The sequence below is a fragment of the Oreochromis aureus genome, linkage group 1, assembly GCF_013358895.1.
Source record: "Oreochromis aureus strain Israel breed Guangdong linkage group 1, ZZ_aureus, whole genome shotgun sequence".
Classification (NCBI taxonomy): Eukaryota; Metazoa; Chordata; class Actinopteri; order Cichliformes; family Cichlidae; genus Oreochromis; species Oreochromis aureus.
Window position 1 is genome coordinate 1,225,650 of NC_052942.1, and position 13,949 is coordinate 1,239,598.

A 13,949-nucleotide genomic window follows, 5' to 3' on the forward strand; every position below is an offset into this window, starting at 1 on the left:
ATAGTGCCAATGTAGAGAGGTGCAGGCTTTTTTGAGATGAAGAAGGAGATTGCGAGATCGCTGTTGATATGAAACTAAAAGAAGCAGCTGAGATAAAACCCTAAACAGTGTAAAAGATAGATGCAACTATTATCACATTACCCACTGGTGTCTCATGTTGCAACCGCATGTAGCACACTAGTGGCTCTAGCTTACATATGTTGTACTTCATTTACCATAAATAAATGTTAAAACTGAGGTTATCATTATTATTATTATTATTTTAAAATTTGATTCCAGATTTGAGCAAAGTTAGGACCGGAGAGCAGAACATACACCTGTGTAACATGTTTGGGTTATAACTGCTGTTTATTACAACAAGTGTCTGTGTAGAGCGGAGCTTATAAGAGCGCCGTTTGTGTTTCACCGAAGTTTAGCTTTGGTCTCACTTGTTGCTGACGTTTTCCTCCTCTTCCTGATTGGCTGGCTTTAAAACTACTTGATTATTTTTAGAAAAAAAGATCGAGTTCAAATATGCGTTTGAAATATGTCTCATTGTTACTCAGTGTAGCAGAAAATAATCGTTCCGTTTATTTAAACGAATAACGAATGACTTCAACGTAAAGTCTTCCCCATGTACTGATATTCAGGGCTGCAGTTTAGTGTAAGAAGTCTGCATATGTGAGGAACAGCTGATTGCCACATTGTTTGCTGTCTTGGTCGAACCTGATTTGCCAACCTGCTGAGGCTGTTAACACATAAGCAGATTTATCGGGTTAAGCTGTTGCCTTCTGATTCGTCCACTTTGCACAGCTACCCCTTCAGTAGTGAGCTGGGAAGAGCTGCGGAGAGAATCCACATTGAGTTTGACAGTCAGTCAAATTTGAAGAAAGGGTTTCTACGGGCTGGTAACGTGGTTACATCGAGCGGTGTGGCTTTGCGCATCGGTTTCAGTGCGCACACTGGGCGCCGTGGATGCGCGTCCACGGAGAACAACTTAGACCGACTTCATCTGTAAACCTTCCGCTTTCCTTAACGGCTTATAGATGAAAACTACCCTGGAGGAAACTCTTCGTAGGACAAGGAGCCCGTCAGTCTGCGGCGCACGGCGCAACACCGGCGACCATGTCGGACAACTTCACGGATTTTAACAACGACACCCTGCCGGCGGCCGCCGTCACACATTTAAACTTCCCAGCTCTCATTTTCGGGATTTTCTTGATCATCGTCGTCACCTGTGGAAATGTGCTCGTGTGTATTAGCGTTTACTTGGAGAAAGCTTTAAAAACCACTACAAACTACTTTATAGTGAGTCTGGCGTTTGCAGACCTGCTGCTGGCGGTGCTGGTTCTCCCTCTCTTCGTTTACGCAGAGGTAAGAGCCGTATTACCCAACAGGCTTATCGGGTCAGCATTTAGTACAGCATGTGTGCAGATGAGTCTGACTGTGCCTCGAAGAAAGCGTCAGACGGAAGATAAGCAGGTTTCTCTACATCTCCTGTATATTGCGGTTCAGATGCAACATTAACCAAGAGAAAATGAAAAATGATATAAAGACTGAAGACCGCACAGTGTGGCTTCAAGACTTCACAAAATCCAAGGCGTTCATAAGAACTTTAAATGAGACTATTTAGATAACGATAAATAGACGTAACCAAGACGCACAAACCTCAGTGCAAAACTAGCAAAACTGAAAAAAAGAAATTTAATTTCTCTTTGCTCTTTGGGCTGATTGGGACCTGATGAATGTAAAAACAAAGAATGATTTGATTTTTTTTTTAACCTGATTTTTGTTTCTGAGAAAAGATCCACATATGAGGACATCGGTTTTAAATTTCGATAGAACAGTGGCAGTAAAACGTCCTCGTAAGTGGATATCAGGCCCTTGTAGAGCAAAATTTAGTATTTTGGTCTAGACAACTCAAAATGTGATGTCCACAAATGTGGATGATAGGTCCTAGGAGGTTAAAGAAAAGACCATGTAAACACAGAAAATAACAACTCCAAATATATGCATGCAGATGCAAAATAACAAAGGTGCAAACAGAGAGACAAAGCAACTGCAGAGTGACAAAATCAGCACATGTATCGGTAAAATGATTACCAAAAGAAAATGGTAAAGCAACTGCAAAAAGATGCAAAATGTGACCCTTCAGTTTCTAATTATGTGTCAGTGACAGAGCCCTAAAGTACTTGTGGACAGAAATCTGTTGTCTTGAGTTAAAACTGCACTTTAAGAGTTCAGGTGTTTATTAATTATAACAATCAACACTCAGACTGTTGTGACTTAGTGCGTAGCTAATTATACTGATCAGAAACAGAGCATCATGTCACAAAACAGAGGCGGCTCTTTCATCAGGATAAATAAAGACTGAGGGGAGACAATGGGAGCTTCATTCTGGTGTTGAGAAACGGTACGACCCATAATTCACAACATCTGCAGGCAAAAGACCAGGATGTAATCTTGCCTTCAGTATCAGGAGCCACCTGCCTGCATGCCTGTCTGTCTAAATATAATAGAGACGCCCTGCTGAGGCTTCCCCTTAAATCCTCCTTAACTGGCTACATTTGAGATCTTGTTATCTGTGCCAGTGGTCACAGCCAGTTAATCTTCACACCAGTGCTTTGTCCACATGCAGTCACTAGATTAGAAAGTCTGTCTGAAAGTTAACGCCTACTGCGCTCGCCGAAGAAGTCAGGGGAATAGGGACAGAGTCATGTTTTCATGCAGGAATGTTTGTGACCTGCTCTGGCACTAAGACGAGAGGATTAGGAATATTTACAGTGAGTTTCTGTTGACTCAAGGTTTGTGTGTGTTTTTGTGTTTGTTTATGTGTGTGCAGTTTCAGGGTGGAGTCTGGTCCTTGAACATGCTGATGTGTGATGGCCTGATGACCATGGATGTGATGCTGTGCACCGCATCAATATTTAACCTCTGTGCCATCAGTGTGGACAGGTATACATCTTTACGTTGCTCCTACATGCTTGCTTTTACTGTCAAAGGCATTCGAGGAAGATGAGTCTGAAAGGTGAAAACTAACAAAAACAAAAGCACCAAAATGTTGCACGAGACAGCAGATACTGTGATTAATCCCTCGGCTGTTCTGGACACAAATACTTGCAACAAAGAAGAAAACGTAGTATTAAAAAGGGAATTTCATCATATATTTATTTCATTCAGATGACAGTGTTATCCAGATATGCTCCTCACATTTTGTTTCCTATAAAAAATTAAGTTCCAAACTAAAATTCAAGTTAAAAACAAGTATTGCTAAAACGAATGTTTCGTGGACTTTCTGTATCACCACATCACGCTAAACTGAAATTTCTCTATTTTTAAAGGCCGATGTCAGGTTACTTCAGTCTGGTGAATTACCCATTAATATGGCTGTTGTAGCTTTATGGGTCACACTAACTTTGCAGTCTCCATCTCACTTCTGGTGATTTGGAAGAGATCTCATCATTCACGAGAGAGCATGAAAAGGTACAAGGTCACTGCAGCTTTTCAAAAAGCCTGATTTACTATAAATCATTACAGCTAAAATAAAATGACAGAAAATATAGCTGCTTAGGACGGATATATTCGTTTGCCAAGTTAAATCAATGTTGAGCCATGGCAGGTTGTAATCAATCAAAATTGTCTTTTCAATTCTCTCAAAGGGACAGCCACCATCAGGCCGGGGTCTTTCTGTGTGGAGTTTGCATGTTCTCCCCGGGTACTCCCACAGCCTAAAGACATGCAGTTAGGTTAACTGGTAACTCTAAAGTGCCCAGAGGTGTGAATGTGAGTGTGAATGGTTGTCTGTGTCTGTGTTAGCCCTGCGACAGACTGGCGACCTGTCCAGAGTGCCTCACACCCTGAGACTGCTGGGATAGGCTCCATCGGGTGGCTGTGGCTCAGCTGGTAGAGCAGATCAGCTACTGATCGGAAGGTTGGTGGTTCGATCCTTGGCTTCCCCAGTCTGCATGCCAAGTATCCTTGGGCAAAATACTAACCCCAAGTTGCTCTCCGATGCGTTCATCGGAGTGTGAATGTGTGTGTATGTAGTTTACGTTGCACTTGAGTTTAGAAGTGCTTGTATGAGTGGGTGAATGAGGCATGTTGTATAGAGCGCTTTGAGTACTACGGGAGAGTAGAAAAGCGCTGTATAAGAATCAGTCCATTTATCCCCCCCACGACACTGACAAGGTTAAGAGGATGGATGGACTGTCATGAGGAAGCTGCTGTGTGTACAGATGAAGACAAAATTATTAGTCTCCTTATGAAATTCAAAGGGTTTTTTGTCCCTTTTTTTTTTTTTTGCTTTTTTCACAAAACAAGGAAAAGCTACCTTTTCAATGCACATTTTGAAACATAGAAGTTTTCTTTAGAAAACATCCATTATTTCTATTTGCATACAATTATACATTTATTTAACAAAACAAAAATACCATGATCAGTATTATTAACCCAGTGACCACAACACGAGCCACTTATGTGCAACGATGAGCTTTAACTCTGAAGCTCAAAGCTTGAAAAATCAAGTTAAAACTGAGGTTTATCTTTTACCCACAGTATAAACACTTTTGTTTTTTTGGTGTCACATGAAAAAAAAAGCATTTTGTCAAATACAAAAGAAGTCAGTTTAGACCCGAGACAAAGGCTTGATGCTCATAAAGCAGGAGATGGATATGCAAAGTTATCACAGTGTGTTCAAGTCTCAAGAAGTGGAGTGAAAAGAATCATCAGCAGATTTAAAGAGAGCCACACAATACAGATCAAGCCTGACAGAGGCAGAGTGGAGGATTTCAAAGAGTCTGGAAAGAAAACCGGCGAGAGACGTGTCTAAAAACCCCAGAACAACTGCCCAGACAGAAAGAGCATTCATACTGAAACTAGCATCTCACTGGCCACACAAGACAAAGAAGACTGTCCCCATAGTGAAACACTGTGGTAGGAATATTGTGCTGTAGGGATGCTTCAGCACATCTGGATCTCATCAAGCTGGAAGGAATCATGAAGAAAGAAGGATACGTGAAGATTATGAACAAAACCTCCAGCAGCAAAGCTGGGCCTGAGTCGTTACTTCGTCTTCCAACATTAAGAACCCAAAACATACACCGCTCATCGTGAAGAACTGCCTCCAGAAGACTGAAATGAATGTTACTGACTGGCCTGCACAGGGGCGTAATTTCCAGGGGGGTTATGACCCCCCCAATAATCAGACCCCCCCCAATAAAATGATCAATTATCTTGCATAAATAGGCTGTTGATTTTCTTTACTCGTTTCAGTTATTACCAGCAAAATAGTTGCATGTTTGATCATCTGGGAATTTACCGAGATTTATTTATTTAGACAGAGATCTTGACCCCCTCAATGTTCAGCACAAAGTTACACTGATGGGCCTGCACAAAGCCCGGATTTAAATCACAACAAAAACCTGTGGGGCAAACTGAAGACATAGGTCCATGCCAGAAGACCACCGAATCTGGAGACGCTCGAGAAAGTCACCGAAGAAGAGGAAAAGCTGCGTGAAAAACTTACTCTGTTTAACATCATTTTTTTAAATGAAATTTTCATAGAGGGGCTAAAATTTCTGTCCCTGTGTTTGTCTAAACGTCAGCAGACAGTCATCCAAAGCCTTTAACAGCCTGAGTTTTTGTTCACTTTACAAATGACTGTCAAAGCTCCCAGGTCTTTTTATTTAAAACCTCCAAACACCGCTTACGTACCCAGCATGATCGATCAAGGTAAAAAGTATACATCGACAGTAATTATGACTGAATTAGTCTCTGGAGTCTTTGCTCAGTGACACGAGGACAGGGAATTATTTTTGTAACTCAGAATAATTCAGCTTTGACACTGAAATGTAAATTTTTAACCTGATACATTTGAAGTAACAGGAAACACTGAAATGAAAATCATGCAATATAAACTCTGAACAGCTGTGTTACTGTAAGAATAACTGGTTTTTCCAGTGTTGTGAACCAGGCTGAGACTTCCTGTCAGAAGTGGACAAAAGCTAAATGTTTCCTAGGACAAAGATTGTTTTACCTCTTTTACGTACCAAAAGACTATTTACCAGTATTTACCAGTGTGATAGCCTTGCTAAAAATGATTGGATAATCAATTTGGACTACGCATAGAGTACGAATGGAAACCAAAATGCTTCCCAACCCTCGAGATCATGATGTTAAACATATCCTTGTGAACACTTCTTTCTTTCTGCAGGTTTATTGCCGTATCCATTCCACTAAACTACAACCGCAAACATGTGGACCATCGTCAGCTCATCCTGCTATCCGCCACCTGGCTGCTGGCCTTAGCAGTGGCCTCGCCTGTCATATTTGGCATCAACAACGTACCTAACCGTGATCCCACAGAGTGTAAATTGGAGGACAATAACTATGTGGTCTATTCCTCAGTCTGCTCCTTCTTCATTCCTTGCCCCATCATGGTCCTGCTCTACTTTGGGGTTTTCCGCGGGCTGCGTCGCTGGGAGGAGACCCGTAAGGCCAAACTACGAAGCAGCATCGAGGCCTGCAGGAAGCTGCAGCACGCTGCTATCACCACAACCCTCGCCCCAGTGCCGGGCACCATCCCTGGACCTCTGCCCATGCCTCTGCCCAGGATTATCGAGCGAGATCTAGCCCAATCTCGCATGGATGATTCTGGTGACTACATACAACAGGAGATTCCTTATCCACGGCAGTACAGAGAGAACTCGGTGCCTACGCTGACCTTCAGCCAGCAGCAAATGAAGAAGAGAGCCAAGCTCAACAGCAGGGAGAGGAAAGCTATGAAGGTCCTACCTGTCGTAGTAGGTGAGTGTCTTTATTCATGAGCCAGCAGCACCCGAGGACTGTTAGTGTTACCAAGCTTTAGTCCAAATCAGTGTTTTACAACTCTGGATGGATAGTTGACAGAAGCAGCGCTGCTGTGATAACCTGCACTGTAGGATTTGATCTGTAGCTCAGGACTTGCTTTTAGCCTCTCATGTCTGCAACACACCTGCTGTTGAAACCTAAGTGTTCCTCTTATTTCTAGCAGACGTTTCGCTGTCGCTCGGTTTACGTTCATACATCCGTTCAATCATTCACATCAATAATTGGAGTCGGCAGGAGGTTTGTGTTGTGATCGCTACAAAGGAGACAAATCAGTGTTTCCTGAGCTCGTTTCAAGTTGGTCAGCTGGCATCAGAAACGTTTTGGGAAAAGCAGAAAGCAGCGTGTCACAGTTCTTGAAATTCTCTTATGGTGCCTCCGTACAAGCACACACGAGCTGTGCTGCAACCTCAGAAGCTGCAGATGAAGCTGGTGGAAGCCGAAAAGCCACAATTATAAATGAAATCAAGCTAAAACTGATTTAGGAGACTTTCTCATGGGGAGTGTGACCTTTAATACAAGTGTAACAGTGAATTAGGTTTTATAATCTTTCTAATCTAGTATAAATAATGTTAGCTGAATGTTGCTTTTGAACACTGTCCATCAAATGAAAGCCCGTCCAGGGCTTGGTTTATATTTTTATGTATCTCTTCCAACAACATGGATCTTTTCCTATTATGTTCCTGAGCTTCCATAGTTACTCCAATAAAACCTTTAAACTTACACTTCAATACATATTTTGTTAAATCTAACTCATAGATGGTTGAAAATTAAAAAGTTTTTGAGATACGGCGTATCCACGGTTACTTCTGTTGTTGCAGAATCTTCCCTTTGGTAAACAAAATGTAGTCACCTGAAATAGTTTCACTTCACAGGTTTGTGTTGTCAGGTGTTGTCTCAAATATAAAACATTTCACACTTTTTTGTTTACTACATAATTCCACATGTGTTCATTCATAGTTTTGATGCCTTCAGTAAAAAGCTACAGTGTAGCAGTGTAGTTCATTTTTCTTTATTTAGTCATGGGAATAAAGAAAAACCATTAAAAGAGAAGCTATGTCCAAACTTTGACTGGTGGTGTGCATCCAAAGTTATAGTCGTGTTGAATACGTGCCATATCTTTTGATGTCACCTAGCTAGGCAGCTTATCTCTAACATCCTGCTCCACTCTACTTTGTAAATGCTTTTTCTTTATATGGATACCTGGACGCTATTTTTGTTGTTGGAGTTTCATTTTCTATTAATGTTGCGTCAGTGTTTGTTTTTAAGAACTGAAGATTAATTTGAACTGAAATGTAACAGTTTGCTGCACTTATGCAATAACTGTAGTTTGAATTAGGGAACTTTTTCCTCTTGTGTTGAGACATGATATGGTAGTCTCAATCACCTAAAACATAAAGTAAAAATAACTGCCTTACTCTCTGCCCTGAATGCAGGAGTCTAATAATAATACCATGACTTTTAAAATGTAGACCAGAGATTAAGTAAATGCTTTGAAAGCATCTTTTCTACACATTCTGTGTGTAAAGCACGAGTGAAGCACATTAGTTAGGTTGGTAGAATTAATTTACAAGTAATGTGTTTGGGATCTTATAATAAAGATCCTAGTTTCAAATTTCCATTTACAAAACTGCACAAAGTTTTTGGAACATACAACTCAGTCTAACTGCTTTATCTATGTAGACTATCCACATATAACACATTTGAGTGAGTAATCACATTTCAGTCATTCAATCCTTTGGTTTGTTATAAACGCATGTTGTGAGAGTACGTCTAACAGAAACCTTTAATAGAGCACATTTTTTAAAATATATTTTTATATATTAAATTTACTCTGAAAGAATGTCCTGTGGTCAGGCTGAAACCATTACTCACTCTGTGGTGGCAAAGAAAACGATCTCTCTGCTCTTTATTTTTTCCTCTGTGGCAAATCCTTACAGGCCATTTTACAATGAATTTGATCTTTTACGTTTTTGGTGTGTGTGTGTGTGTGTGTGTGTGTGTGTGTGTGTGTGTGTGTGTGTGTGTGTGTGTGTGTGTTTCACCCTGGGGAGGTCACTAGTCTGTCACAGAACGACACAGAGCCATTCACACTCCACACCAAAGGGTCAGATGAGCAACAGATTTTAACCGAAACTTTCGTGCTGTGAGGCAGCAGTGCTGACTCCACCTGACAGCATTTATAAAATCAAATCAAAAATAATCGTATATGAACATATTTGCTCAAAATGCCACTGACATATCTTATTTTATACTTGTGGCCAGCTGCTGACTTTGCTCATTTTTAAATTATCCTCATTGCATTCTGTAGGTTGACTGTACAGACAAGTGGTAGCTGTTACTAGGACTACTAAAAGATTGGACAACTGTAAGAAAAAGCAGGAAAAACAAGGGAATGTTGGTTTTGGGAGCTTGTTGCTAACTGGGAGCTGGCTGGAGAAGAGTTTAGCCTGGCATATGGAGAGCTGGAGCTATGGATGAGTAACTAGTTTGGTAGAATAAAGCAGGCGTTTACAAGACATACCAGAATACACACACTGGGAGGCTGCTGCGTTGTTATGGTTCAATGAGCAAAGAGCTGTGGGGTGGCAGTTTAATGAGTGGAAAATGGGGGATGTACATTTATGACCAAAGAAGACTTGCCTGGTCTAGGTTTGGTGTGACGCATACAGACACTGACAGTTAGCCAAGTCTGCAGTCAGGCTGAGTGGAAGTGGCAGAGCCGGGTGTTTAAAGGGCTGAGTAAGCTGCAGCTGCTAAAGCTCTGGTTCCAATACACCTGCCACACACACACACACACACACACACAGAGACACTACAGGACTAATGGGAGGTCAACCTGACCCGGAGTGGGATGTGTGGAGGAGTGATATATATATATATATATATATATATATATAGAGGGTCAGGCAAGTCCTGAGGAGTCAGCTGAACGGTAAGAACAAGATCTGGGCCATCAACACCTACGCCCTGCCCGCGATCAGGTACCCAGCTGGTATAATAAGTTGGCCAAAGGAGGAGCTAGAAGCCACTGACATAAAGACAAGAAAGCTCCTGACCATGCATGGAGGGTTTCACCCCAAGTCCAGCACCCTGAGGCTGTACGCTAAGTGGAAGGAAGGGGGCCGGGGACTGGTGAGTGTCAGCACCACAGTCCAGGATGAGACAACGAACATCCAAGAATACATCACGAAGATGGCCCCAACTGACCGAGTGCTCAGTGAATACCTCAGGCAGCAGAAACCCAAGAAAGAGGAGGAAGGCGAGGAACCATCATGGAAGGACAGGCCCCTGCACAGTATGTACCACCGGCAGATAGAGGAGGTGGCTGATATCCAGAAATCCTACCAGTGGCTGGACAAAGCTGGACTGAAAGACAGCACAGAGGCACTAATCATGGCAGCACAAGAACAAGCTCTGAGTACAAGATCCATAGAGGCTGGGGTTTATCACACCAGGCAAGACCCCAGGTCCAGGCTGTGTAAAGATGCCCCTGAGACAATCCAGCACATAACAGCAGGGTGCAAGATGCTAGCAGGCAATCCTGTGGGACATACATGGAACGCCATAACCAAGTGGCAAACAGGAAAACATAGTGTACAGGAACATCTGTGCCGAGTATAACCTGAGAAGTCCTCGAGGTCAAATATGGGAGATGCCCCAAGGGTGATGGAGAATGACCTGTCCCAGCTAAGATCCTGTGGGACTTCCAGATACAGACGGACAAAATGGTGGTGGCTAACCAACCGGACATAGTGGTGGTAGACAAACAGGAGAAGACGGCCATAGTGATCGATGTAGCGGTTCCAAATGACAGCAATATCAGGAAGAAGGAACACGAAGCTGGAGAAATACCAAGGGCTCAGAGAAGAGCTCGAGGGATGTGGAAATTGCTGTCCTACGTCGGTACTAATATAACACAACACCGACACGATATGACTGGGTGAAGGTAACCTCCTGCCAGGCGTGGTGCACCGTGAGACAGCGAGTGTACAGGTCCTTCAGGAGGGAAGACTAGGTGCCCTCTGGTGACTCCCAAGCACACTTTCAATGGAGCAGCGGTGAAGACGGTCAGCAGCTCCATTTTTCTGAGGATTCTCAGATCCTATGGGAAACTGGAGACCCTTTCCACACTCCCGGAGATCTCTGTCCTCCTTCTGAAGAACTACCAGTCTTTTGTCTGGTGGTATTGATGTGGAGATGTGGAGGGTGAAGGTAACAGTGGACCCTCAAGCTCCCCCAGGCCTCTGCAGATCCCGGACCATCGAGATCTCTGTCCAGAAGGATAAATACTGCACAGGACCCTCAAGCTCCCAGGCCTCTGGTAGAGGACCCGTGCTTGAAGGATTTATATATAGGTGCTGGGTGTTTTATATATAGTGTGTGTGTGTGTGTATGTAGTAATAGCAGCCACTACACTATCCAGCTGCTATTACTACTGGTCAAACGTTTGGACACACCTTATCACCTTAACACCTTTCTACATTGTAGATACAAACTGAAGACATCAGATATATGAGGCAAGATATATGGAATTTTGTAGCAAAGATAAAAAATTATTCATAACTCTAAACATGTTTTATATTTCAGATTCCTGACAGTACTTTAATTCAATTCAATTCAATTAAGGTTTATTTATACAGCGCCAAATCACTACAACAGTCACCTCAAGGTGCTTTACATTGTAAGGTAGACCCTACAATAATAAATACAGAGAAAACCCCAACAATCATATGACCCCCTATGAGCAAGCACTTTGGCGACAGTGGGAAGGAAAAACTCCCTTCTAACAGGAAGAAACCTCCGGCAGAACCAGGCTCAGGGAGGGGCGGGGCCATCTGCTGCGACTGGTTGGGGTGAGAGAAGGAAGACAGGATAAAGACATGCTGTGGCCACCCTTTGTTGACAGCTCTGCAAACCCTCGGCCTTCTCTCAATGAGCTTCATAATGTAGTCACCTGAAATGGTCACCTGTCAGGGTTCATTTGTGGAATTTCTTGCCTTCTTAATGAGGTTGGGACCATCAGTTGTGTTGTGCAGAAGTCAGGTTGGTACACAACTGACAGCCCTATTTGACAACTGTTAGAATTCATATTATGGCAAGAACCAATCAGCTGAGAAATGACACTCCATCATTACTTTAAGAACCGAAGCTCAGTCAGTTTGGAAAATTATATAATTCCTTTATGGTTAAATAGCTGCTAAGAAACTACATGGCATCCTGCTAAGACACCATTTTAACCTCCACCAAGAAAAAGAAACAAGCAGAGGAGATTTGTTTGGGCCAAGAAACAGAAGGAGTGGATATTAGACCAGTGGAAATCTGTGCTTTGGTCTAATGAGTCCACATCTGCCGTTCCACCTGCCGTGTCTTTGTGTGACACAGAAAAGGTGAATGATGGTCTCTACATGGTTTCCACTGCGAAACATGGAGGAGGAGGTGTGATGGTGTGGCGGTGCTTTGCTGGTGACACTGTTGGGGATTTATTCAAAACTGAAGTCACACTGAACCAGCATGGCTACAGCATCCTGCTGCAACATGCATCCCATCATTTATTTTTCAACAGAATAATGACACCAAACACACCTCCAGGCTGTGTGAGGGCTGTTTGACCAAAGAGTGATGGAGTGTTGTCCAAACTTTTGACTGGTGTGTGTGCTCATATGAATCTGTCAGTTACAACTTAAAGAGATGCAGAAATGAAACTTGATTTCCCTTTTGTATGATCTCTGCAGGTTGCTTCTTGTTCTGTTGGACTCCATTCTTCGTGGTCCATACGATGCGAGCCGTGTGTCTGACATGCAGCATCCATCCTGGTCTAATGAGCACTGTCACCTGGTTGGGCTACGTCAACAGTGCTCTCAACCCCATCATTTACACCATGTTCAACACAGAGTTCAAGAAATTCTTCAAGAAATGCTTCCGCAGTTGCTGCTGACAACAGATTTCCCACCACAGACTCTGCAGTGAGCTGAAGGCGGAATGAGGAGACTGGGAATGGGTCAGAGGTTTTCAGTTTAACCACTTATGGCTGATAGTGTCTTACTGACAATGTATTGTTTAAGATTGTTTCTAAGTTGCAAATACTGATCTTATAGATTCCATATCTGGGTCTGTTTTCTCCACTGATGATGTGATCCCCATGGATTACTGCCTAGAAAAAACTAACAGTGCATTTGTGGAAAGCTACAGAAAAAAGATGAACACATCCTCCCTTACTGAAAACAGAGATTTCACTTTGTCTACACGGCGGTTTTTTGGAATATGCTGTCCATCAGCCTTGGCTGGCTGGGGTTACTGTAAGCCAGTTCCACTGAAGGACATGAGGATTTGTATAGAGCCTGAGGAGCATTACTGCCTGAAAGGATAATCTCAGGGCAAAACATCTCCAAGGATACGGAAAGACTGAGTAAGCTTCAACAGAGCAGAATGACAAGCAGCTAAAAGCAGCTTCAAGAGCAAAAAATTGATCTAAAATCATCCACTCATGCCCACTGTTATGAATAAGCATAAAGCAACAGTTTGGCATGATGTGTTTCTTGCCGGCAGATAAAGAAGATAAACACCAGTCTCATGTTTGTGTGGTAAATACGAAGCTACAGCCAGCAGCTGCCTAGCTTAACTTAGCTCAGAGTAGTTTAGCTTAGCATAAATGGCCTGTATTTATATAGGGCTTTAATAGTCCCTAAGGACCCCAAGGCGCTTTACATATCCAGACATCCACCCATTCACACACAGGTGATGGCAAGCTACATAGTAGCCACAGCCACCCTGGGGCGCACTGACAGGGGCGAGGCTGCCGAACACTGGCGCCACCAGGCCCTCTGACCACCACCAGTGGGCAACGGGTGAAGTGTCTTGCCCAAGGACACAACAACCGAGACTGTCCAAGCCGGGGCTCGAACCGGCAACCTTCCGATTACAAGGCGAACTCCCAACTCTTGAGCCACGATCGCCCAAAGGCTAGAAAGAATAGAAACATTAAAAACATTGTACAGCTCTGAATTATCACCATCTCGGCCACATAGTAGCAATTTTCAGTCATTAGAAGCAGAATTAGTAATCAGTGCTCGCTTATGAGTTACCAACTGAATAAAGACTTTTAT

General features: G+C 42.9%; 1 protein-coding gene across 1 annotated transcript; it reads left to right on the forward strand.

The window, feature by feature from the left end:
• The first annotated feature begins 873 nt into the window (after nt 1-873).
• drd4b (dopamine receptor D4b) lies at nt 874-13,546 on the forward strand. Its single transcript, XM_031757705.2, has 4 exons — nt 874-1,353; nt 2,822-2,934; nt 6,191-6,783; nt 12,579-13,546. The coding sequence occupies exons 1-4, from the start codon at nt 1,105-1,107 to the stop codon at nt 12,779-12,781; spliced, it is 1,158 nt and encodes a 385-aa protein (XP_031613565.1). The 5' UTR covers nt 874-1,104; the 3' UTR covers nt 12,782-13,546.
• Nucleotides 13,547-13,949: the final 403 nt, after the last annotated feature.

What these genes read in the sequence shown, in the direction of transcription:
- drd4b (XM_031757705.2), top strand. Translation starts at nt 1,105, where the DNA reads ATGTCGGACAACTTCACGGATTTTAACAACGACACCCTGCCGGCGGCC. An exon ending in TGTGCCATCAGTGTGGACAG is followed by an intron (nt 2,935 to 6,190) that starts GTATACATCTTT and finishes TTCTTTCTGCAG; the next exon opens with GTTTATTGCCGTATCCATTC. An exon ending in GGTCCTACCTGTCGTAGTAG is followed by an intron (nt 6,784 to 12,578) that starts GTGAGTGTCTTT and finishes TGATCTCTGCAG; the next exon opens with GTTGCTTCTTGTTCTGTTGG.